This window comes from Thermomyces dupontii (genome assembly GCF_041956625.1).
Source record: "Thermomyces dupontii strain NRRL 2155 unplaced genomic scaffold VTN31scaffold_6, whole genome shotgun sequence".
In the NCBI taxonomy this organism is placed as follows: Eukaryota; Fungi; Ascomycota; class Eurotiomycetes; order Eurotiales; family Trichocomaceae; genus Thermomyces; species Thermomyces dupontii.
The window spans coordinates 805,304-829,608 of NW_027192312.1; the positions used below are offsets into that span (position 1 = coordinate 805,304).

At 50.7% G+C, this 24,305-nt stretch overlaps 10 protein-coding genes across 10 annotated transcripts; 3 read left to right on the forward strand and 7 right to left on the reverse strand.

Annotated features, from left to right (window-relative positions):
- Window positions 1-110: 110 nt before the first annotated feature.
- VTN31DRAFT_6148 (uncharacterized protein) lies at window positions 111-502 on the reverse strand (the record flags this gene model as incomplete). Its single annotated transcript, XM_069406726.1, has 2 exons — window positions 111-324; window positions 375-502. 2 exons carry the CDS (start codon window positions 500-502, stop codon window positions 111-113), a joined length of 342 nt encoding a protein of 113 aa, XP_069259230.1.
- Window positions 503-2,105: 1,603 nt separating this feature from the next.
- VTN31DRAFT_6149 (uncharacterized protein) lies at window positions 2,106-4,925 on the forward strand (the record flags this gene model as incomplete). The annotated part of the gene is made up of 5 exons (XM_069406727.1): window positions 2,106-2,153; window positions 2,204-2,439; window positions 2,499-2,791; window positions 2,847-3,752; window positions 3,811-4,925. The coding sequence occupies 5 exons, from the start codon at window positions 2,106-2,108 to the stop codon at window positions 4,923-4,925; spliced, it is 2,598 nt and encodes an 865-aa protein (XP_069259231.1).
- Window positions 4,926-5,214: 289 nt separating this feature from the next.
- VTN31DRAFT_6150 (uncharacterized protein) lies at window positions 5,215-5,673 on the reverse strand (the record flags this gene model as incomplete). Its single annotated transcript, XM_069406729.1, has 1 exon — window positions 5,215-5,673. One exon carries the CDS (start codon window positions 5,671-5,673, stop codon window positions 5,215-5,217), a length of 459 nt encoding a protein of 152 aa, XP_069259232.1.
- Window positions 5,674-7,979: 2,306 nt separating this feature from the next.
- On the reverse strand, window positions 7,980-8,701 carry VTN31DRAFT_6151 (uncharacterized protein; the record flags this gene model as incomplete). Its single annotated transcript, XM_069406730.1, has 2 exons — window positions 7,980-8,321; window positions 8,381-8,701. The coding sequence occupies 2 exons, from the start codon at window positions 8,699-8,701 to the stop codon at window positions 7,980-7,982; spliced, it is 663 nt and encodes a 220-aa protein (XP_069259233.1).
- Window positions 8,702-9,279: 578 nt separating this feature from the next.
- VTN31DRAFT_6152 (uncharacterized protein) lies at window positions 9,280-10,668 on the reverse strand (the record flags this gene model as incomplete). The annotated part of the gene is made up of 1 exon (XM_069406731.1): window positions 9,280-10,668. The coding sequence occupies one exon, from the start codon at window positions 10,666-10,668 to the stop codon at window positions 9,280-9,282; it is 1,389 nt and encodes a 462-aa protein (XP_069259234.1).
- Window positions 10,669-12,250: 1,582 nt separating this feature from the next.
- Window positions 12,251-13,363, reverse strand: VTN31DRAFT_6153 (uncharacterized protein; the record flags this gene model as incomplete). The annotated part of the gene is made up of 1 exon (XM_069406732.1): window positions 12,251-13,363. One exon carries the CDS (start codon window positions 13,361-13,363, stop codon window positions 12,251-12,253), a length of 1,113 nt encoding a protein of 370 aa, XP_069259235.1.
- Window positions 13,364-14,570: 1,207 nt separating this feature from the next.
- On the forward strand, window positions 14,571-16,289 carry VTN31DRAFT_6154 (uncharacterized protein; the record flags this gene model as incomplete). The annotated part of the gene is made up of 1 exon (XM_069406733.1): window positions 14,571-16,289. The coding sequence occupies one exon, from the start codon at window positions 14,571-14,573 to the stop codon at window positions 16,287-16,289; it is 1,719 nt and encodes a 572-aa protein (XP_069259236.1).
- A 285-nt stretch (window positions 16,290-16,574) lies between these two features.
- On the reverse strand, window positions 16,575-18,681 carry VTN31DRAFT_6155 (uncharacterized protein; the record flags this gene model as incomplete). The annotated part of the gene is made up of 8 exons (XM_069406734.1): window positions 16,575-17,283; window positions 17,341-17,550; window positions 17,601-17,683; window positions 17,733-17,895; window positions 17,950-18,055; window positions 18,117-18,227; window positions 18,287-18,394; window positions 18,462-18,681. The coding sequence occupies 8 exons, from the start codon at window positions 18,679-18,681 to the stop codon at window positions 16,575-16,577; spliced, it is 1,710 nt and encodes a 569-aa protein (XP_069259237.1).
- Window positions 18,682-20,030: 1,349 nt separating this feature from the next.
- On the forward strand, window positions 20,031-20,834 carry VTN31DRAFT_6156 (uncharacterized protein; the record flags this gene model as incomplete). Its single annotated transcript, XM_069406735.1, has 3 exons — window positions 20,031-20,199; window positions 20,259-20,416; window positions 20,472-20,834. 3 exons carry the CDS (start codon window positions 20,031-20,033, stop codon window positions 20,832-20,834), a joined length of 690 nt encoding a protein of 229 aa, XP_069259238.1.
- A 265-nt stretch (window positions 20,835-21,099) lies between these two features.
- On the reverse strand, window positions 21,100-23,367 carry VTN31DRAFT_6157 (uncharacterized protein; the record flags this gene model as incomplete). Its single annotated transcript, XM_069406736.1, has 1 exon — window positions 21,100-23,367. One exon carries the CDS (start codon window positions 23,365-23,367, stop codon window positions 21,100-21,102), a length of 2,268 nt encoding a protein of 755 aa, XP_069259239.1.
- Window positions 23,368-24,305: the final 938 nt, after the last annotated feature.

The following is a 24,305-nucleotide window of genomic DNA, read 5'->3' on the forward strand; positions in this document are numbered from 1 at the left end:
CTGCCAGGCCATGTGTACTCCTTGCTAGCGACTATAGCGCCAATGTGACGATTTGGGCGTGAAGCGCCGCGATGGAAGCCGAATGTTTGGCGTTGGATGACCTCCAAATATCAGGAACGGATAAGGGATTGGTCGTTGGTCACCTCGAGACGTCGATCTTGGCCAAGTAGTTGCCGCCTACTCGGATTCAGATCTCGAAGCTCGCAGGGTTCGATTCCCACGCAGGTTGTGTCGCAAGATCGAAGATAGTATTTCCTGTCGCAGGTGTTGTCACCGGGGGAAAGCGTACTTTTCTGCCGGCGGTTGTCATTCTTCCTTCTCCGCCTTTGCTCAGGCCTTCTCTGCAACAAGCACTACCCTAGGTACAAGCCAACAGCCAGCCATCCATGGAGTCATTGCCCATCCTATTGACAATCAAGATCTCCGTGATACACTCCTCGGATACCATTCGGGCAAGTTTTGCAGCGACGACGAACCACGCTTGTTCATGTGCTACGCGCATCTAACTGCAGAACTGTCTTCTTCAACCTCATCATTCCAAGTGTGCCCGGAGGATGCCGATGGTTGACGTGTCGAAACATTTAATCCAGGAGAGTTTTCTTTCCTTGACGTCTGATATCCAGAGTAAGATCGTTTTGATCCCGGGTTACGCCCATCCTCGAGCTGCGACAGTGCTTCTATGATAGTATTGCTTCTACTCGTCCGTACTACATAGTAATACCTACGAGATGAGAACTGCAGCCGACAGCTATCATGGACGCCAGCCGGTCGCAGCTAGAAATGCGTCCAATATGATCAATCTCACCTCAGAACAGAGAATCTCATCGCATCTCTTGCTGAGATGGGGTTAGAATGTACCGAGTAGTGTACGAGTATAGTTGATGACTGCCTTAGGCATCACATTGATAGACAGACTACAGTATTAAGTAACTTAGCTTAGTCAGCAGAAGCTACTGCCTCAGGCCATACTACAGTACTGGGCCACACTGGCACCTCTTCACATCTCAGTCAAAAGGAGCCACTAAACTTGATTAGGAAACTCTCCCTTCCCTTGTACGCTAGTCCTGTTTCGTCACCACCAAAATTTGGATTCTTGGAAACCGTCTGTACCTCGCAAATTCCCCGACGAGTCCAGAGCCAGATATGGTCATCCTGCCATCTGCTTGACAAGCTGCTCGGTGCATTGCGCAATTCTCGACGATAGGGTTTCGAAAAATAAATCAGAGAGTACGGAGTAAACGACTTAGGTAACGGTACGGAATCATTGGCAATGTTGGACTCTGCTCCGAACCTGCCAAACAGCCAAACTGGTCCACCGTCGCAACGGTCTCGATGCAGGGTGCATTCTCCAAAGGTAACTTGGATGATGGATCATCTCCGCGTATGCATATACACCATGCAGTGACAATGAGTCCCTTGCTCCCTGACTGTAACGTTGGCCCGTTTGCGACTTTGTGATCCTGAGGCTGGAACCGTAGGTAAGGCTGCACTTCTTGAGTTCAGGAGGTCAAGCCGGTCAGGGGAAAATGGTCAGAGTTTGCACAGAACACTAAAAAAAGTCGGAACTATTGACGGGAACAATTTCAGGACGTTCCTTGGTTGAAATAACCGAACAAAATGTCCCCACGAGATACGAGCATGTCCGGAGGACACTGTCAGGCTGTCAGCAAATGAAATGCGAAAAGGAAGCCTACCATCCACTCGGTTAAGTTAACGCCATACTAAGTATCCATTGCTTATCGAAGTTAGTCGAGGTGATAGATCCCATCTTTGGTCCAAATGCATGGATCGATGATCTTCGCAGTTCGCACGAGCCCCCTGTGGAGCCCCTAGAAGCCTAAGTAGTCAGTGTCAATTGAAGCTGGGAACGTGGAGCTGGATGACTCGCAGAGAAGGACGATGCAGAGAAAAAGCTCCGCAATCCCTTCTTCATAATCGTTAACTACATCCCAATCAAAAGTCTGGCCAGGTTACCTGAGGAGTAGCCTACGGAGAACGGAGTAAATACTCCATCAGAAGTTAAGGATCTCGAGGACCGTCAGGGTCCAACATTCGACGAGTTAGTCGGAATCAATGCCAGAACGCCCTCCTCATGCTTGCACAACATGACGGGCGTTTCGCTCGATGCTCTTCGAAAGCGGAAAACTATCATCGTAGGTCGAAATGAACGTCCTTGACTTCAATGCCGTCTGATCAAGCATAGGACCCGAATAATGATCCAAACATAGGGTCGTCTCGAAATAATGCGACGTCTTCAAGTAGTGAAGTTCTGTCCACACTGGGTATCAGTGGCGGCTCGACATCTGGCTCGGCTTTAGTGTCAACGCTTGTCCCAGCGTTGGTCATTGCCGTGTTTTGGTTCGGCCTGTTCTTCATCTGTCGACGCACACAACGTCGGTGGTATGCGCCTCGAACGCATCTGCCGAGCCTGCATCATCAGTACTGAACTCTCCTTCCCGATAAAAATACCGTCTCAAACTCGACTGACTTGACGGCAGCGAACGGAGTCCTGCATTGCCCACTGGCCTGGTAAATTGGATGGGGACCTTCTTCCGGATCTCGGATGTCCATGTCTTGCATCATTCCTCCCTCGATGGGTATCTCTTTCTCCGATTCCTGCGAGTGTTGTGCTCAATTTGCCTAGCCGGGGTCGTCATTCTCTGGCCGATACTGCTTCCAATTCATGCCACAGGAGGAGCGGGGAACACGCAATTGGATAGGTTCAGTTTCAGTAACATTGTGAGCCCTATGCGATATTATGCTCATGCGTTGATGGGTGTGCTATTCTTCAGTGAGTGAACCGGATCGAGGCCTGTAACATGATAAACGGCTAACTTCCCCATCAGCCTATGTCTTTTATGTGGTCACTCGGGAAAGCTTGTTTTATGTCAACCTTCGACAGGCGTATCTCAGCTCGCCTGCCTATGCGGACCGAATCTCTTCACGGACAGTTCTCTTCATGTCTGTTCCAGAGTCCTATAAAAGCGAGAAGAAACTGCGTCAGGTCTTTGGAGATGAAATATGTCGCATATGGATCACGTCGGACTGCAGGAAGCTTCAGGAAAAGGTTAAAAACCGTGACCGATTGGCACTGCAGCTGGAACATGCCGAAACAAAACTCGTGCGATCTGCCAACGCTCTGAGACTGAAAGTTATGAAGGAGAAAGTAGGCTCTTCAGAGATTCCTGATGACTGTGAGAAAGCTGGCCCGCTCTGGCTGCAGCAAGCAAAGCGGCCAATGGATCGGGTTAATTTCTTTGGCAAGAAGGTTGACAGCGTCCAGTACTACCGGGCGCGACTGGCAGTGGCTATCAAAGAAGTCGATGCTCTGCAGCAGAAGCACCTCCGAGGGGAGGCTAAACTTTTGTCGGCCGTATTCATCGAATTCAATTCCCAAAAAGCTGCACAGATTGCTCTCCAGACCCTGTCACACCATCAGCCGCTTTACATGACACCACGGTTCACAGGGATTGCCCCCAAGGAGGTCCTCTGGTCTTCTCTGAATTTGAGCTGGTGGCAGCGGGTCATCCGGAAATTCTTGATTCGGGGCGGCATCGCGGCGCTGATAATCTTCTGGTCCATTCCCTCGGCTCTCGTTGGCACCATCTCAAACATCACCTACCTTGCAAATCTGGTTCCGTTCCTCGGATGGCTGGATGGCCTGCCAGACGTTATCAAGGGAATCATATCCGGTTTGCTGCCGTCTGCGGCCTTGGTACTTCTTATGTCGTTGGTCCCGATCATTTGTAGAAGTATGTCTCGAAAAAGAAGTTCACCTGATCGTAGGACACAAATTGCTGACTGAGATAGTTTGCGCGCGGAGGGCTGGTCTGCCTTCGCTGTCGCATGTTGAGCTCTTCACCCAGACCGCTCACTTTTGTTTCCAAGTGGTGCAGGTGTTTCTGGTTACCACCATAACTTCAGCGGCATCTGCAGCAGTCAGTCAGATCATCGAGAATCCATTGTCGGTCAAAGATATCCTCGCGCAGAATCTCCCGAAGGCGTCCAACTTTTACATTTCATACTTTCTCCTTCAGGGTCTGTCGATGAGTTCCATCGCAGTCGTTCAAATTATGGGAGCACTGATCTTCAAATTGCTTGCTATGTTTCTCGCCACGACACCACGACGGCTCTTCAATCGCTGGACGCGTTTGACTAGTCTCAGCTGGGGGAATGTGTTCCCTGTATTTACGAACATGGGTGTGATTGTCCTGACATATTCCTGCATTGCGCCGCTGATCTTGGGATTTGCATTCATCGGCTTGTATCTGGTCTACCAAGCATACCGATACAACCTCATGTTTGTGTACTACATCGACATCGACACCAAGGGCCTCGTGTACTCGAGAGCTTTGCAGCATCTTTTGACGGGAATTTACTTGGCTGAAGTGTGCATGATCGGACTGTTCTCTATCCAGGCCGCCGTCGGCCCTCTCGTCATCATGGGGCTGTTCACTGTCTTGACTATCTTGGCGAATATCACTCTGAATGAGGCGCTTTCACCGTTGATGCCTTTCCTTCCCCGGTCGCTAGATACGGAGGAAGAAGAATTCCGAGCACGTGCACAGGCGGAAGCCGCACAGAACCACTCCATGACTCGCTGGGGCAGGATATGGCGATGGTTCTACCCAAACCTCTACCGAGACTATGCGGAAATGCGGCGCAAGGTTCGTCGCGACATTGTGCGGATTCAGTATACGGAGGAAGAATTGAACAACGCATACTATGAGCCTTGTATCACCTCGCGAACTCCGCACCTGTGGATCCCTCGAGACCCCGGTGGTGTCAGCCGGTGGGAAATTCGTCAGACAAGTCCGATTATTCCGATTTCCGATGATGGAGCACATCTCGACGAGAAGAACAAGATCAAGTGGGATAAGTACAATGGGAATTTGCACGTGTGGGAAACAAGGACATTGTACTAGCAACAGGCTTAATCAAGCGTTAAGATTTATTAATATCCTAATGCTAATCGCAGACAAGTCAAAATTCATGAATCACGGTCATTGATCGGTTTGTTTCAGTATCAACAATGATTAGGTCTATTTCGGTTGATTAGGTACAGGATTTTGATGATGGATTAGCCAATACAACAAATCCGAATGAAGGTAAACCCTAACTCGAGAGCGCAGGTGACCCAACCCGCATGACAAATGCATTAACCCACAAAACCCGAAGCAAAAGTCCTATCGAAAAAAAAAAAAGGCCAAATGCTCACTGCGTGAATCCGCAGTCTGCAGGAGCTGCAGGCTCGTAGGTCGCCGTGACATGGCCCAGCTCCACGGCCAGACCGTTCGTCAACTGATCCAGAGCGGCCTGAGAGAGGACAAAGCCACCCTGAGCAACATCGACCCCGATAACGTTGATCGACTTGTCCTTGTAGGTGATGCGGTAGCAGGCGCCGCAGTTAGGGCTGTTCCATCCTTCGATGGTGGGCGCTCCGCCCACCAGCGGGAAGCTCGGCAGGTCACCGATTGTCGCGTATCCCTTGGTGTGCAGGCCATTCTCGCCGGTACTGCAAGCGAGGGACAGAGTGCTGAGGCCCGGGTTGTCATAGACGGTGTCATAGCGGACGTCGACGGTGGTACCGGCGTCGTTACCCTGAGGGGCCGGAGCGGCAGCAGCGAAAGCCGCCAGAGAGAGGGCAGAGAGAGCCGAGCTGAGGAACTTCATGTTGACGATTGTTGTTTCTCTAAGGCGGTCGAAAAGGAAGAGATGGATGCTGGTTGGCTTGCTTCGATGTGGAGGACAGTAGCTAGTAGAGTGCTTGATGAACTGAGTCTGGTCAAGCTTCAACGGCGCCAATTGGGGAGGGGTTTATATAACTTTGTACAGAGCACCCATGGACCTCCGGATAGCAGCATCGGATTCTATCTGCCGATCTCTCTGAGGTCCACACGGTGCAAACGCAGCTCTGGCATGTTGTAGTATTGCCCTAAAATCGGTGGTGACGGAGAGCGTAGCGAAGTGCTCCGTTCGTATTCATATTCATGCTATCAATAGTACCTAGGTATAGCTTGTTTCGAAGAACGAAATGGTTGGGCATGTTCTTGATCGTTTGGGAACTTTTTCCTATGGAGAATTTGTCATTACAACCCTACCCTATGTATTAGAAGCGATTGTGCATGGTTGACTGCTGGCATATCCTCATCGGAGCTCCAAGCTTGAGCCTCTCCCGTCAGCTTGTCTAAGACAGGACCAATGATTGGGCAGGATTCACGACTAAGACAAGCCCATTCCCTGCTTAAGCTTTGCAGTCTAGCCGTTTTAGTCACGTGGCTGCCCCACTCGGGACGTCATCCGAACTGGTCTCCAAAATTAGCGAGATGCCGAGATCTCCAAGCCGCATCCCTTTGGCCTTTGGCATGGCAGGCCTAAGTACTTGTATACTCCAAACTCCATAGTTATGGAAACGGAGCAAGAAAACAGGTTATGCTTCAACCCGCAGGGAGTCCTCCGCTCAGTACGAGTTGGTACTCTGTACTTTCTCGACTGGAAATTTCGAGTATGTATCCCGGTTGTAACTACCGAAAGAATAAGATCGAGAAAGGAGAGAAAATGAAGAAATACTACTCTGGAGAACGGAGATTCAGTTCTCTCTGGAGGTCGTATCCCATGGTCACATCAATCGTCTGATTCTCGATGAGCTGAAGCTTGCAATCGCATTATGATCATCATCCAGTGGCATGCAGGCAAGAATGTGGGTACTCTCTAGAAGTACTCCAACTTTACGACAGTGCCTATGAAGTACCTTCTCGCATCCGGACTTTCAAGTTCCCTACATACCATTATCAAGTATAACTAATGATCAGCGTGGAAGTTGAGTGACTTCATATTCCTCTGCTGTCTGTCAATTGTCCAAACCATTTGGCCGACACACGGAGAGGATGTCCAATAACGCGTTTCAATGTCTGATGCCTCGCGGTGCATACGCGCAGAGTATCTCCGGAGTATTGTCGCAATCCTGAACAGCTAGGTTCCTTCTCGGAAGCATGTCATGCAGCCATGTAGTGAAGCAGTATGAATCAGACATCGACTACTCCAAGAGTAGCAGTTCTCGGAAGTTGAGACTGAGGCCAGACAAACCTGCTTTGGCTCGATACCCCGGATGTTCGATGGCCCGTCTAGTTCCTATTTTTGCCATTGGTTTCTGATGAAGCCAACACATCGTGTGTACTACCTACTAACCATTCGTTTTCACGAATTCATGTTCATATGTTGCACTATAGCCATTCTCACATAATTATCGGTTCAGGGCAGCGTCCTCATCAATATCTGGTTGAGTATGAATCATCCATGCTGACTGCTGAACATCTGTACTTGACCTCCGGATTGGATTCAAGCTTGTTTGCTTGCAGTCTCCCTTGTGAACTTTACCTTAGCGAAGGAGGGACAGAGAGTGAACTCTACCACAACAAAATGTACAGATACACTGGAGTTGGAGGCTGTTTAGTCCCCGTTTCAGAGAGAGCGGACTTGGGATGACAAGCCCTTACTTCTTCGGACGAGAAATGAGAGGGAGTTGAATGGGATGACTACAGAGTATTCTTCCAGCAAAAGCCCAGTGAGTACTCGATCGATATGGTGGCCGAGGGTGAGTACAAAATGGAGAATTGTACGCAGGAGTGGACCTGCGCATACGGCAATGCCCGGCACAACACTAAGTTTTCTGCCGGACATGTGAGCAATTCTGTCGTCTGTTGCCCTGATGTTTCAGTTTGTCTGTCTCGCTACTAGATACGAAGACAGCACTAGACGACGGTCAAGGAACGAGATGATCATTGACTGGGACCTTAGGTCTGAGGAACCTTCAATGAATTGACGACCTATCAAGGCGCAACAATCAATCCCTCCGGAAACATCCTTTTGAATTCGTTGCATTGTTGAAACCTCATGACCCAGTCAAGAGACCTTACAGGTTCGAGTGTCTTTGACTAATCACTGGACGCCCGCACCTGCTGCTCCCGTGGCAATCAATTCTATGTTTGAATAGCCTTGTGTAGGAGCTCCACAAAGGTCTCCGGCTGACTTGCGTTCGGGCAGTGACCGGAGCTGATCGGAAAGATCGAAACCTTCCTGCCGCTTTCTTGTTCGAAATTCGCAATCGACGCTCGTTGAATCTCGGGCAGTACCAACTTGTCCTTCTCGCAAAGAATCCACGCCAACGCAACATCTTTGAAATCCGGGTAGCTTATTGCACCCTGAAAGCTCGCAACCGACTGTGGTGGCATGACTTTCGTCATGGCAAGACCAATTTCTTCGGGGAAGTCGCTGTAAAGAACCGGCGCGGCCTTTTCTATATCCAGGTGCAAATATTCTCCCTGATCAATTGCACATCAGCCGTATTCACTTGTCAATCGGGATTGGACGGAGAGCTAACTTCGGTGTACGTAAACGCCTCTTTGCCCTGGGACATTGTGTCGGCCAGGCTTTCTCCTGGTTTCGGAATTGGACAGGCCAAATACACAACTCGGATGACTCCTCCCTTTTGGCCTTGCTTTTTCCGATCTTCTTTGGTGAGGCCTTGGATACTCATTGTTGCCGGAATTCCGCCATAGGAGTGCGCAAACAGCACGACCTCTTTCCCTGGGCCGCCAGAGTTTCGATCATTCCCCGGATATATGCCACGTCTTCGAGGTGTGTTGCGGCTTGGCAGGATACGTTCGAGCTGGACTTTGGAGTGTAGCGACGTACGTTTCATGGCCACATGTTTGCTCGAGCTGTTCTGCCAACGGTCTGTAGAACTCTGGCTTCGAAAACGAGGCGCTAACAATGATGACCGTTGGTTGAGCAGCCATAATGCGTTGTCTTTGAACCTGCTGAAGAGGACTGAAATTTGATGGATGGACAATACTGGCAGTTTGGCCTGAGATATCTATCAAGAATCACTTGAGGTATGGTATACTATATAAGAATGTCGGCTTCTATCCTGCTTTTTCCCTGCACGGGGCGCCGGTAACTACCGTACCCTACGTTGGGTGTAGTAGAGTCTCAGCTGAAGTCTACGTACTTGTGTGTGCGTCATTAGGACTCAGAAATGTTCCCGAGACCAATAGTCGATGATGTTGGTTTTCAGCTCCTTCGGCTAAAATTCGGACGTTCTGTGCAAACCACCACGATTATAAATGTCGATAAAGGGAACGCCACGCTTCGTGGTGTTCAAATTGTAAACTTCCTACTCCTCCAAACACAGGGATTTGTAAGCAAACGCAAGCTAAGGGAATGGAAGACCTAAACAGATTTACCATTATTCAAAACTATCTGCCTCTTAGTAAAACATCAAGCGCTCTGGGTTGGATCACCAAGCGATGCAGCTGGATTATAGTCGCTGAAGTCATACTCCACGTCATAATCCTCCTCGTCGACATCGCCATCCGAGAGCTCAACATCCTGGATATTTTCACCCTCATCCTCCTCCTCAGAAGTAAAGCCGTAGTCCTCTTTCTTGATCTTCTTCCATGCTGCAATGGTCTGTCTTCGGGTCAGGCAGAAAGGCAGCTTGGACAACGGACGACACCCATCCTCGGTCACTTCGACGGTCTGGCCGAGGGAGCTGGCGGTATCGGTCGCCTTGTCCATCAGGATGATGTGAATGAAGAAGACCATTCCCGGCTTGGCAATGACGCTCTGTCCGCGGACGAACATGGGGTAGTCCATCCAAGTCGGCGAAAAGGTGGCTCCCAGACTGTATCCGCACGAGTTGAAGCGTTGGTCGCGGAAGCCATTCTCATCAGCAACGCGAGCATACGCCTCGAAGACATCGCCAATCGGTCGACCGGGCTTGAGAGCCTCCATGCAAGCCTTCATCTGCAGCTTGTTCACCTCGTGCATCCTTCGGGCGAGTTTGGTGATACCGCCGATGGGAATTGTACGCATCAGACAGGCGTGGTAGTGCTTGTACACGGCCGCATGCTCAAGGGTCAATTGTCGCTCGATCTTGTCCTTGCCCGCCGAGTATCGCGTCAAGACGGCCTTGTTGCCGGAAACCAGGATGTTCTCGTTCGCCGGGTCGTCACCACCTCCCTCGTACACGGTACCGACAATCTCGCGCCAGAGGTCGCCCTCGTATGCACCGGGCTTGGCCAGCTTGAGTGTGCGGACGAGGGCGAAATCCGCCAGGTAGGCCGCTTTTCGAATCTTGCGCATCTCAGCTTCAGACTTGATGATTCGCAGCTCGCGCGTGAACAGATCGCTGCAGTCGACCAATGTGCACAGTCCTTGGACAGCTTCCTCCAAAAGCTTGCCGATTCGGTGGGTCAGAGAGCATGAGTCCGGCTCGTAACCAATGCGTTTCGACGGGTTGTCGATTCCGAAATCCTTCAAGACTTTGGGAACCAGCGAAACAGGGTTGCTTCCAGCGTCGTCCGAGCGAATGATGATGTCCTTTTGGTCAAGAACCGAAGTGAACAGGGCTTGCCGAAGGTCGGGAATTCGCGTGATCAGCTTCATCGACCCGTCAATGTGGAAATACAAGGCTTGAAAGAAGACATAACCGAAGGTGTCGAAGCCGGTGAAGTAGTACAGGGACTCCTGCTTGGTCATCAAGAACCCATCGAGGCCTTCCCGCTTCATCAGCTCCAGGGCCTTGCTCCGGCGCGCTGCATACTCTTCCTCCGAAAACCAGAGGGCTTTCTTGAAGGAGGGAACCTTCTTGACCGGGGTGGCCATTTTTTCTGTGTGGTGAGGGTAATGGTTTGAAAGCACTACTTGCAGTAGCAATTGCTATCGAAGAGAAGAGAGATAAGCTTGATGCGGCACTGAATGAGGACTACTCTCTTGCAGATTCGAATCACAGGGCTCTCTTTATAGTACACATGCATCCCACTTGAAGCGGGGTCATTCCCCTCGATAGATCAGTGCCGTGACCTTGGAACTCTGAAAGATTGAAACGTATAAAGTCCTATTGTCTCCAGCAAGTACTGTATACCCTCGTACCTTGTACCATGTACGGAGCTCGCTCGGAGCCTCGGAATCTGGAGTAGACCCCACTGCGGGCATCAAAGGCCCAGTCTAGCCTCCTCCATTGTGGGCAACTGTGCTCCATAGGTTATCAACGTGACCAAGTCAACGCGGGATATTAGCGGGGAAGTGGGGAGTGCAGCCGCGGCAGGCCAGAGGGAAGCTCTATAAACATGATTCCAGACGTAGTAATTACAATATAGTACAGTACATTGTAGTACTCCGTACTGTGTCTTTGTCTTCCCGCTCTTGCTCGCTGGAGCTTATCGCGAGCCTGTTTCCCTATCTCCCGCTGAGCCGAGAATAACAGAGTCCACGGAGATTCGAACCGAAACACATTGATCGGGTTCTTCTCTCGGAGTCGTCCGCGGAAACTTCTTTATCAAGCGCATGTTTCCCGAACCTGCGCGGAAAAGTTTCATCCATTAGAGTAGTTGCTTGTTGCTGACACGATTCAGGAGTTCATTCCGTAGGAGTAGGCTACCGAGGAAGCCGTCACTGATAAGACTCGAATGAGCATTTGCAGTTCCACCTACTCAGTAGTAGTAACAATCGACGCATTGTCCTGGAGGAGCACGAGTACGATAAGGATTCAGTCCGAAGAAAATTAGAGGCCGCTTTTGTCTTTACAATCTCGGACTCTTTGAAAAGCAGCCCTTGATCGGCCCAGAGTCGCACGCCCTCGCATTACGAGTGGAAGTAAATAGTACGAAGTATGTACTGTAGATCAAGAGGTCGGAGTAGGTACTGTGTTTATCTGGGAAAAATTACCCTAGAATGATATAGTATGCCAAGAGATGATGCATACTTGATACAACCTTACTATATCTGGTAGGCTACTAGTTAGCCTGAGAACTTCATTTGTCCGGTGGGGTCAGGCTATCCAGACTTGGTAAAACTCAAACCCTAATTTCCAAAGCGAAGAGCAATGATCTGGATTCAGCGGACATTGAACTCGTGTTCAGTGACAGAATGTTTGCAACAAGCAGTACAGAAGAATGTTGTGCGGAGAATCTCAAAGAGCAGCCTCACCTCACTTGTGAGCAGGCAGAGCTGCAACCCGATGTTGTACTTGCCTAGAAGTACACACTGCTCAAGTCTACACCTGACATCCAGCACTGTCCTTGAGTCATTATAAAAGCTGATTGATCAGCGTTGTGTTGTCTTGGGAACATCTACTCAGTACCTGCTGATCAGAAATGACAGACATTCCGCAATCGTCTTCTTAAGACCAAACACTACCTATTAGTATTTAGCATCTAGTTTATACAGACATATCTACACATCAAGTCTAGCTCTTTTCATTCATTTTCGAGTTGTTCGCATACCCTCCTTTCTCAACATTGAACAAATATCCCTCGGGCAAGGTTCTCGTGATCCTGATGGCCTCAGCAACCGCACGCTTGAGATTCTCAATCGCCTCGTCGCTGATTTGATGGTGCAAAGAGATTCGTTCATCCATCAATTTGACGTTGAATTTCTTGCATTGCTCCAACAACACCCCCATGTTGATGTTGGATTTTTTCGCGTCAATGAAAATGAAATTCGTCTCCACCGGGAGTTGGGGCACCACGCCTAGTCCCTCCAAGTCCTTTGCCAATTTCTTTGTCTTCTCGTGCGTCACCTTCATCGTTGGCCAGACTTCCTTCAGAGCCACCAGCGCGGCCGAGGTCAGGATACCCGCTTGTCGAATGCCTCCTCCCAACTGTTTTCGTAGCCATCTCGCGCGTTTGATGTTTTCCTTCGTGCTAGCGAGAACACCCCCGATTGGTGCCCCGAGACCCTTGGAGACGCACATCGAAACGCTGTCGAAGTATTGGCAGTAGTCGGCAAGGGAATGACCAGTGGCAACCGAAGCGTTCCATAGTCGTGCCCCATCACAGTGGATTTTGATGTCGTGTGCTCGTGCGAACTCGGAGATTTTCCGAATCTCTTCGAGAGGAGTGATGACTCCTCCGATGGTGACTTCCAGAGATATGACCTTTGTCGGAGCGGTGTGAATGTCGTCGCCCAGTGTCACCCACTTTTTCACGTCGTCAACGGTCAGGTACAGCCCGTTAGCGGGATGAACAGGCGTCACCATGGCCTGCGACAATACGGCGAGTCCCGAGCCCTCCTCCGCGTAAACGTGAGCGCGGTAATCGCACAGAACCGAGTGCGGGAATTGATTGAGATGTACTCGAACTCCAAGCTGATTGCCCATGGTGCCGGAGAGGGTGAACAAGGCATCTTCCATTCCGGTCAATCGGCTGATTTCTGCTTGGAAGGCATTGGTGTCGCTGTCCTCTTGGTAGACGTCGTCGCCGACGGAGGAATTTGCCATGGCCTCCAGCATGGACGGAGTCGGGGTGGTGAAAGTGTCGCTGCGAAAGTCGTTCGCAGCCGGTGATACTCTGGGCGCCATCTTTCGTTGTTGAACCCGGGTAGATTGTCGAGGAAAAACAGCGCTAGAAAGATCAGATGCTCTTGAAGGCACCCCTCGTCGTCTATAATACTTGGTAGTTGTTTGAGAGAAGCGTAATTTATCAAATTGTCTTGATAAGTTTCGCTCTGGCTTTTCTCAAGTCACACATGCACACTCCTTGGCTTGCTACTTACACAGTTGGATCAAATCAAAGACGACACATAACCGAGTCACATCTGTTTCCCGTGGATCAGATCTGGCTCAATCGCCCAATAGTTGGATACTGGTTACGGAAGAGGAACTGCTGTTGAACAATCAAATCATGGAACCGGCGGAGACAGAGATTGTCCTCCGTAGCTATCCATCACTTCAATGAGACCGCATATACAACGAGCACGTTACGTTACGAATTGATACAGTGATGCCATATCACCGCAAACCGTTTCCCGCGGACTACAGCACTGTAAAATCATGTTATTTATCTCTACGGTAAACTTAGATTACTTTCTGCATTCGAAAAAGATCAGCATAACTCCTGCCTCCACGCTTGGCGAGTAATTCTCCGCGATTCTGCCACCCCACCAATCCAGGACATTGATGGTCTGGATTCAGATTGCGGCCGAAAATCCGGTCGCATCGCTTGCAGTGCGTGGAGGAGGAAGACAAAGGACGGAGCGGAGTTCTGTCGGATCCGATTTCAGAGAGCGCGCGAGGCGAAACCCAGGTTGCAGACAGTGAAGACCACTTACTTGTACGGGCGCCGGTAAACGGTGCTAAGCGCTCAGAGTGCAAACTGGCCTTGCATTTTGCAATGAGTCACCGCGGCGGACATCGGCTCTCGTACGTCCTGACTAGGTTGTAGAGTTTGGTCGATTTTGGATAGTCCTGCCACGAAGACTCAATGTGCCTGATAGTGTCGCACTGGGGCCACCAGTGCGAGGAAAGATGACCTGTCCGACAAACAACTGTCTATAGTCGACTCTCTAGAAAACTAGATACATCGCTCATCGAAGAAATCCGTGGGCCGTACAAGAACTGACCTAAGCGAGGATGCTGATTAAGCACGGTAGTGCGTAACAGATAGTCCTGTTCCTGATAACGGTGTTGAGTTGTTGGGAAAAGCTCGATCTCTTCCCGACCACTTCAGCAGCACCTAGTAGCGACAACTGCTAGTGCTTGTGAGAAAAGTGTCTTGGGAATCAAGAACATGCCTCCAAAGAATCAACAAACTAGGACCAGCTTCTGGTCATTACTTGCTCGGAGTGCAATCGCAGTTGGTGCTGCGTCAATAGCACTGGGCACCCTCAACAGCCCTCTGAAATCAGCGATCCTGGGACGACTGGGACTGCTTGAGGAGGTATACACGCCCGGGAACCAGAATATATGCCAGCAGCTCCCGCCTCTATCTCCCAGAAACAAACAAGTCGAGAGCTTTATTCGACAGACTGTCGAGTCCGAGGAATACCATCGCGACATCATCGGAAAGCTGTCTGGGATCATCCGCATTCCGTCTGAGAGCTACGATGACCTGGGGCCAATTGGGGAAGATCCCCGTTGGAATGTCTTCTACCGCGTCGAGGAGTATCTCAAAGCCAACTATCCGACTGTGTTCGAGACCGTCAAGCTGGACCATGCGAATACGCACGGACTGATCCTGACTTGGGAGGGCAGTGTGCCGGCATCTGAGGCAAAGCCCATCCTGATGCTTGCTCACCAAGACGTGGTCCCCGTCTTGGAGGATAACGTGGGTGACTGGACACATCCGCCGTATGACGGATACTACGATGGAGAAATCATCTGGGGTCGAGGCGCCACCGATGACAAAGGTTATTTGATCTCTATCATTGAGAGTTTGGACCTCCTGATCAAGAGCGGATTCAAGCCCAAGCGCACCGTGATTCTGGCATTCGGATGCGATGAGGAAATCAGCGGTGAGAATTGCGGTCGACCGATATTCAATGCCCTGCATGAGCGCTACGGAGACGATGGGGTCTATTTGCTTATCGATGAAGGGTCTATGGGGATTCAAAAGGAGTTCAACCAGTCATTTGCCATGGTCAGTGTGGCCGAGAAGGGGTATTTGGATGTTGGGATCAATGTGACTTCCACGGGCGGACATGCCTCGAACCCTCCGGACCATAATGTGATCGGTATCCTCTCGGAGATCATCACTGCAATCGAAGCAAATCCCTTCTCTGGAAGGGTCACGCCAAGAAACCCCATGTTTGGCTTCTTGGAATGCGCCGCGGTTCATGCTCCAGAGTCTAGCTTCCCAGCCTCAGTGCGAAGCAAGCTCAAGAGAGTCGCCCAAAACGATGTTGAAGCTCAGCAGCAACTTGCAAAGGAGCTGGATTCCATGAGATATTACTTCAGGACCAGTCAGTCTGTGGGTAAAGTCAACGGCGGGAAGAAGATCAACGCCATCCCGGAAATCGCCACGACCATGATCAACCTCCGCCTTGCTGTCGAAACGTCAATTGCACAAGTGCAGGAGCACTATGAGAACCTCGTCCGGCCAATTGCCCACAAGCATGGAATGGTATTTGAAGGATTCAATTCCGCACACGACTCCCCCGAGATCCGAAAGATTAGTCTATATGGGGTTGACGCGCTAGAGCCAGCACCGGTCTCTCCGGTTGACGCTGAGGCGTTTCAGATTCTTTCTGGCACAATCAAGAACACTCTCCGGCCCCTGGATCAAGATGAGGAACTCATCGTCACTCCGTATCTGATGCCCGCAAACACTGACACCAAGTTCTTCTGGGCATTGACGAAGAATATCTACCGATTCACACCGATTAACTTGGTTCACAATCTCAACCGTGCGCACACTACTGACGAATTTATTCGCGCGGAGGAATTCGTTAGGGAGCCGTTGTTCTTTGCAACTCTGATCCTGAATGCAGATGATGCTGTCGATTCGTGAAATGGGAGGTGGCGCCAGGTTGGAGTCGATGTAATGTCTGTGACCTTGTTTGATCATAAGTATTTCGGTGCTTCGGAGTCGAGATGTGTTTATTTCAGAAATTGGTTGATGATTAAAGTCTGCGGAATCATGAAGTGATTCGATCATAAAACTTGGGGATTACATTATTTCATTTGGAGACCAAGAGTCCACGTATTGGAAGAATTGTTGATTCCATTGTACACAAGTAGATACACAATGATTTTGGCATAGATCTTAGGTACATAGTATTTCGAGTGCCTTCTATCACTCGAAAAAACTATTCAGCCAAGTCAAGATCTTCCCTCGCTTTGGTGGCTCATAGAGGGCCTCATAGAGATCAATGTCGTCTTTGGTGCTTCCAAGCTTCAGGTCCGCCTCGCTCGGCCGAACGTACTTGGTCCGTCGAAAAATCTTCCAGGACAGAAAAGCGACGGGGAAGAAGCCCAGCATGGTGTAACTGGTGAAGAATGACGTGGTATCCCAATGGCCGTCGATAAAGACGGTATACCCCATTACAAGGGTCATGACAGAGGTTCCAAACAGGGCGTACCAGGCAGCATAGGGCTGAAGGTAGCCTTTGTAAGGGAGAGTGTTGCGGTCGATTCCCTGGCGACGCATCGCGTAATAGAAGTGGAGATAGGTGATCACGGTGCCAAAGTAATTCAACAGATACGATGCCGTGCAGATCCCGACGAACCAGCTCAGGACGGTCGAAGAGGTGTTGCCGATCTGGAGCAGGGACAAAAGACAGAATGACAGCGCCACCATGACAGCATAGTATGGGAGACCATATTTGTTGCACTTGGCAAGAAACGCCGGCGCTTTTCCGTCCAGGGCCATTCCGTGGAGCGTCCGCGCTGCGGAGAAGATGACGTTGTTGCCGGCTGACAGGACGGAGGTCATGATCAAAGCGTTCACCAAGTCGGGGACACCTTTGATGCCGAACTTGACCATGGAAATGACATACGGGGAGCTATCTGTGTCTCAGCAATTGTCTGAAATGGAAGGAGAAAAAAGGGAGGGGACTTACGCAGCACCAGTTCCGCTTCCTTCTCTCTCCCCGGCGATGGTTTCGTGGAGGATTCGGTCGTTATAAGGGATCACGATGCCGACGCACAAGGCACCTCCGAGGAAGAAGAACATGAGACGCCACACGAAAGACGAGAAGGCTCTTCCCATCAGTCTCCGAGGATTCTTCGCCTCACCAGCCGCCATCGAGATAAACTCTGGACCGACCATGCTTCGCGAATCAGTTTGTCGCTCAAGACACTGAGGACACAGTACACATACGTGAAAGAGCCTTGAATCATGCACGAGAGCACTCCCAGGAAGCGACCGGTATCTCCCGGAACGAGATACTCGACAAACGCACCCTTCAAACATCAGCAAGGTGACAGACTGGATTTGGAAAAGGAAACGCACTGGGTTGTTCCAATAACGGAACCCATATGGGTCATGGTGTGGGTTCCCTCCGACCATGGTAACAAAGGTATACATCATCAATCCAAGCATGAGGAAGACCTTGAAGATGGACAGGTAGAACTCTGATATGCCGTAATATTTGACCGTGAGCCCATTCAGGATCCTGAGTACTTTGTTAGCTTTCGCACTTCCTGTCGAATGAGAGCCAGGGCACTACGAGTAGATGACAAGGCAAACGACAGTCACAACCGCGACCGGAATCTTATCGGTCCAGTAGGTTAGGAGAACATGGATCGCAGTAATCTCGTATGGAATGTTGAAGGCTGTTTAAAAGATGAAGTCAGAAGCGGATCTCGAGCTGCAGGGTAATTCGAGCGATCGTACCCATGACGAAGAAGTAGTTCCATCCCATGGCAAAGCTCAAGGCATCATCCACCCAGAAGCCTGCTAGCCGAACGAATGGAGATGGAATTGGCATATACGTGACCATCTCCGCTGGATTTTACGGTCAATCATAACCCTTGTCCCTACAAACGGGGATCAAGTTGACTTACCAAAGCATTGATTCACGGCCAAAATAATCGAGCCATATGCAAGAAACCCTAAGAACAGACCGGCCGGTCCGCCCTTCGGGAGCGAAGCACCCATTTGGACATAGAGAGCTGCAGGAACGTCATCTTAGTGACCTGCGCCTGGGCTGAAGAATAAGAATCGGTGCGGTTTTCATACATGTCCCAATGGCACCTCCGATGGCGAACAGTTGAATCTCCTTTCCGCCCAGCTTTCGATGCAGGTGCTGGGAGCCAGCAGAGATCAGCTCGCCGGTCAAAGCAGCCTCGCTGGGCTTGCGGTCCACATCCTGCACGGTTTCGACAGGACCGTCTGACTTTCTGTCGGAATTGGATGGACTGAGGTTGGCCGTGTGATCCTTGGTGTCGTTTCCCGCCATTGTGTCACAATGAGATGAGTTGTCAGAATCGTCTGGAATTTATTGACTTGAGTTGGCCATTCTATCGTATTCAGTGTTTAAAAGCAGTCAATTGCCTGAGATACTTCCTCTCTCTTTTATGATATCAGAGATCCAACAAACTTCGAGTTGGGCTTTCGCTATCTCCAGAGAGTACTGCTGAGCTTGACGGTCCAGCCAGTCAGGAGACAAAGGCTGAACCCAGCTAAGACTGTATTGCCACTTCGGCTCTTCCCCATTCCAAGCCCACGGCAAAGATCGAAGCGCGCTAGTATTCTCAAGGGGCATAGCCGCATAGTGCCTTGATAGCGAAGTGGCATCTTCGTCCACAATTGGCCGAGCGAGGGCTCGGTACTTGTCATTCATTGGAAACATGGAAATATGATCCGTTTATCTCCTTGCCAGATAGGCGACAATTGATCGTCTAATTCGCCCGATACCTAATCGCCCACTTTCTAGCAAGAGACGAGTCATTTTGTTCACGAGGCTATTCTCACCGTGGGTGGTGCACGTAAGCCTAGGTTGTATCAGTCTACCAGTAGGTACTCTTCGACTTCAGGAGACTCACTCACCCATTCTCCAGCAGCCTTTCCGGCTTCCCCACGACCCATCTGGAGTTCCACGGTGACACGGGTCCATCGTGGAGAACAGAAAATGCGGGGGAAGATCCAGAGACCAGGACTGAAGCATTGAAAGCTTTCCGCAATTGGAACCTGAGTCGTGTGACTCGTGTAATCGTCTCGTCCTCGTATGTATTACAAGCACGACGAGGGGAGTGTTACGGGAGGAAAGATGATCGTTCAACCGTTCGATGATAAGCTAGCGTTATCTTATCCGCTGCCGATACAGATGACGACGTATGTAATACGGTGAACAGTCGTACCTTACGACGAGTTACCCCGTAACTAACCGAAATCGAAGCTAGAGCGACCAGACCACTACCAAATCAGGAGAGTGGGTATGCATCTTTTTCGGGCAATGATACCTTGTCGCGTTAGAACCAGACTGGTGAATCGCTTGACGAGTCAATGAGGCAAACGGTTTTCCGCGGGAAAGCTAGACTGTGAATTTTCCGCCTTCGATTCAACTCGTCCATAACGAGTACATAGGTTATCAGGATTCCATTCCAGTCTATCCTTGTTGCGCCAGTTCCGTACCGACGGGTCGATCCGAGAAACCCTACCTAGCTAAAGTTCCCCGTGGTCTGATAACCTACCTAGGTAAGGTTGTGGCTGAGGACTTCAAGGTACACTTCGGAATCTCGGACAACCCGACCTCATTATTATCCCCTTCTCGGGACTGCCTTGTTCCTTGAAGCTCAGCGCGCGCAAATGGACAAGGCATCCCCTCTCAAGCAATTGGTGAATTTTACCAGTTTTACTATCGGTCTGGAGAAGACCTTACGCCTGATTCAGGCGTTAGCTCAGGTCGCTGGCGAGCTTGGGACAGATGAGGTGCTATCTGCAAAATGTCTCATCGCTAGAGATCAATTGGCACTAGGTAGATTCGGTTTTTCTTGATGAAGCGATTGTGGAGTTATGATTAACGGGACAATGCAGGGCGAAGGTATTTTCGTTTGTTGGACTTCTATGGCTGTTTCGAACGGGTCGAGGAACTGGTCAGGGCCGACCCTGTGCCGTCATCATTGTTGAAATTGATGGAAATAGCTGAATTTACATTCCTTGGATTATATCTTCTGCTGGAAGACCTGACAATTGTACGTGCTCACCCTTGTTCTTCACATTCAAGCAGTCGAATCTGACTTGAACAAGCTCCATGACATGAACGTCATGCTGGTGTCGTGGTACAGACCACTTCTGGTGGAAGCCAACAAGCTTTGGTTTTATGCCATCATTCTTTCCATTCTGCGATCCGTCTGTCGCTTGTTCATTCCCGTTTCTCCGCAGCCATCAGAAACTGGGAGTAATGAGAAGGCGAAGGCTACCGAAGTGGCCTTGCCATCTAGAACTCCGTTGGTGAAGCAGATCGTTGTCGATGCCTGTGACTTGACGCTTCCGGGGTCCTTCGTCGGCTGGCTTCCTGTTAGTGACTTGCAAGTTGGGATGGCAATGGTCGTTAGCACCATACTTTCGGCGGAAGAACATTGGGTGAAAGCGCAACAAACTGTACATTAGCAACGCGTCTTCAGATGATCTTGAGGGTGTAGGTCTTGCCACTTTCACACAGTTACGAATGAAACAATCGTCGGATGTCTCGTGTGAATAGAATATGAAGGCATCGAATGTGCGAAATGAAGACATTGGGCACACTGTCAGACACTGCTTAGAGCATGATACAAAAAAAAAAGTGCATTGAATCTGAATATGCCTAGGTAAGTACTGCTATCAACAGTAGTGCTCGCATTCGCATTCTCTGGAATACGAATAAACATGATCAGAATTACTTCAGATCGAATCGATCCAGGTTCATGACTTTGACCCATGCCTTCACAAAGTCCTTGACGAACTTCTCCTGGCCATCGGCGCTGGCATAGATCTCGGCGATCGCACGCAGTTCAGCGTGCGAGCCAAACACGAGATCCACTCGGGTCGCAGTCCACTTCTTTTCGCCTGTCTTGCGGTCCTTGCCCTCGAACAAGTCGATGGAGCCGTCCACCTTATTCCAGACGGTGCGCATATCAAGCAGGTTCACAAAGAAGTCATTCGTCAATTTGCCTGGAGTGTGGGTGAAAACGCCGTGAGACGATCCATCGTAGTTGGCATTCAGCACGCGCAAACCACCCACGAGAACGGTCAGCTCCGGTGGCGTCAGTGTCAGCAGCTGTGCCTTGTCAATCAAGAAGTGCTCGGTAGTCACACGCGAAGTCGATTTGCCGTAGTTCCGGAAGCCATCCGCAATTGGTTCCATGTGATTGAAGGACTCAATGTCTGTCTGCTCCTGCGAAGCATCCGTTCTTCCGGGAGCAAAAGGAACATTGATTTCGACACCGGCATCTCGAGCAGCCTTCTCAACAGCAGCAGTACCAGAGAGAACGATCAGATCGGCGATGGAAACCTTTTTGCCAGACTGTTGCGCGGAAGCATTGAACCCTTGCTGAACCTTTTCTAGGAACGCCAGAGTCTCATGAAGCCAGGGCTGGTTATTCACTGCCCAGCTGCGCTGCGGTTCCAGTCGGATGCGGGCCCCGTTGGCACCACCACGCTTGTCACTGCCGCGGAACGTTGAAGCAGATGCCCAGGCTGTGGAGACTAGCTTGGAGATGTCCAAACCGGACTCCAAGATCTGTTTCTTGAGGGCCGCAATGTCGTTGTCGTCGATCAGGGCGTGGTCCACGTCTGGAACAGGATCTTGCCAGACCAAGACTTCCTTCGGCACCTCTGGTCCAACGTATCGAGAGCGTGGACCCATATCGCGGTGAAGCAGCTTGAACCAGGCCCGTGCAAAAGCGTCCTCGAACTGGTCTGGGTGCTCAAGGAACCGACGCGCGATCTTCTCATACTCCGGGTCGAAGCGCAACGAGAGATCGGTCGTGAGCATCCTTGGCTTGTGCTTCTTGTTGGGATCATAGGGATCCGGGATGAAGACATCGGCATTCTTGGCCACCCACTGATTCGCACCTGCCGGGCTCTTGTCGAGCTCCCATTCGAACTTGAACAGGTACTCCAAGAAATGTGTACTGAACTTGGTTGGAGTCTTGGACCAAATCACCTCGACGCCACTGGTGATGGCATCCGGCCCAGCGCCAGAACCGTGGCTGTTTTTCCATCCCAGACCCTGTTGTTCAATGTCGGCACCTTCGGGTTCCCGGCCAACGTTGCTGGTGGGAGCGGCTCCGTGCGTCTTACCGAAGGCATGGCCGCCTGCGATCAACGCCACGGTTTCCTCGTCATTCATTGCCATGCGTCCGAACGTCGTCCGAATGTCCCGAGCCGCCGCGACGGGGTCCGGAATGCCATCAGGACCCTCGGGATTGACATAGATCAAGCCCATGTGAGCCGCCGCAAATGGCTTATCCAGCTCTCTGGTGTGGATGTCCTTGCTCGTTGGTTCATCGCCACTCAGAACACCACCTTCTTTCTCTTTGTTGCCCTCGGAACCGAAAGCGTAGCGGACGTCGTTCCCCAGCCAGGTCGTTTCGCCACCCCAGTTGACGGTTTCATCCGCCTCCCAAGTATCGGGACGACCACCAGAGAATCCGAAGGTTTTGACGCCCATGGACTCCAGAGCCACATTACCGGTGAGCAAAATCAGGTCAGCCCAGGAGATCTTGTTGCCATACTTCTGCTTGATCGGCCACAGCAAGCGGCGGGCCTTGTCCAAGCTTGCGTTATCCGGCCAACTGTTGAGCGGCGCAAAACGCTGTTGGCCCTGACCACCACCACCGCGGCCATCATGGACTCGGTAGGTGCCCGCACTGTGCCAGGCCATGCGGATGAACAAGCCGCCGTAATGACCGAAATCTGCAGGCCACCAATCCTGGGAATCCGTCATCAGATCATGCAAGTCCTTCTTCAGGGCGAAGTAATCGAGGCTCTTGAACGCTTCGACGTAGTTGAAGTCCTTGCCGAGGGGGTTCGAGACTTCATTATGCTGACGGAGGATATTCAAGTTGATTTGGTTGGGCCACCAGTCGCGGTTCTTCGTGCCTTGACCGGCGACGTTCTGCTTGAAGCGGTCGTGGTTGATGGGGCACTTTGTTTCCGCCATGGTTGTGCTCTCGTTTGCGTCGCGTTTTCACTCAGGTCAACGTAGGAGGAAGGGGTTTGGAGACGAGAAACACAGTCGGGAGTTGTTCACTGCGTCCTGTCCTGCATGAAAGAAAGGACATGCAGGTCAGCCCTTTCGCTGCGACAACCCCGCTTTTTATATTAGCTCCCAGAGGCGACTATCAGTATTGATATTATTATTAATTGGCTCTCTCCCACTGGAGACTGAAGCGAACCGCCGGCGCAATGTTTCTCATCGTCATTCAACCACTAGCGTCAGGGCATGGGAAGCCAGGGTATCATGATTGGAAGCCACTCGAATCTCCTCATCCTGCCTTGTCTTTCTCTATTTTGTTCTTCCGAGGTGATTTTTCCCCCGTCTATACAGTAGTCCTTCATATGATTTCGCTTCCCCGCTCCAGCAGATCTAGAACTGAGAGCTGATTAATCGAGAACGGTCCCTTGGCGGATTCTCTGATTTGATCGGATAAATGTCAATATGAGCTTCTTGAGCTTGTTCCCAGGGTCTTGTGATTATCAGAGGGTGCATGAATTAGGGTTACAGACTGCATGCCTCAGGACTCCCTCCTGTTTACCAGAGTAGTAATACAACTACGGAGTACAGTACTAGGCCTACAGGAGAATAGTACGAGTACCTACTTACTTCGTACTCCGTACTCGTCCAAGAACTCGTAGTCCATAGTATGGACTACCTTTCTGCCCTATAGCCATGCCCTTTGACTGAACTCACCATGGCCGACACTGCAATGCGATCAAAGGTATGCGAAGAGGTGTGCACTTGCCATCCGATTTCCCATTCTGGATGTGGAGATCCCCCGGATTCTCACTGGGTCCACCCGTCGCGTTGCTCCGACCCCAACCTAACCCTATTAATAAGACGTGCATTTCTAGAACCCGTAGGTCTACCCTAAGCCTGAT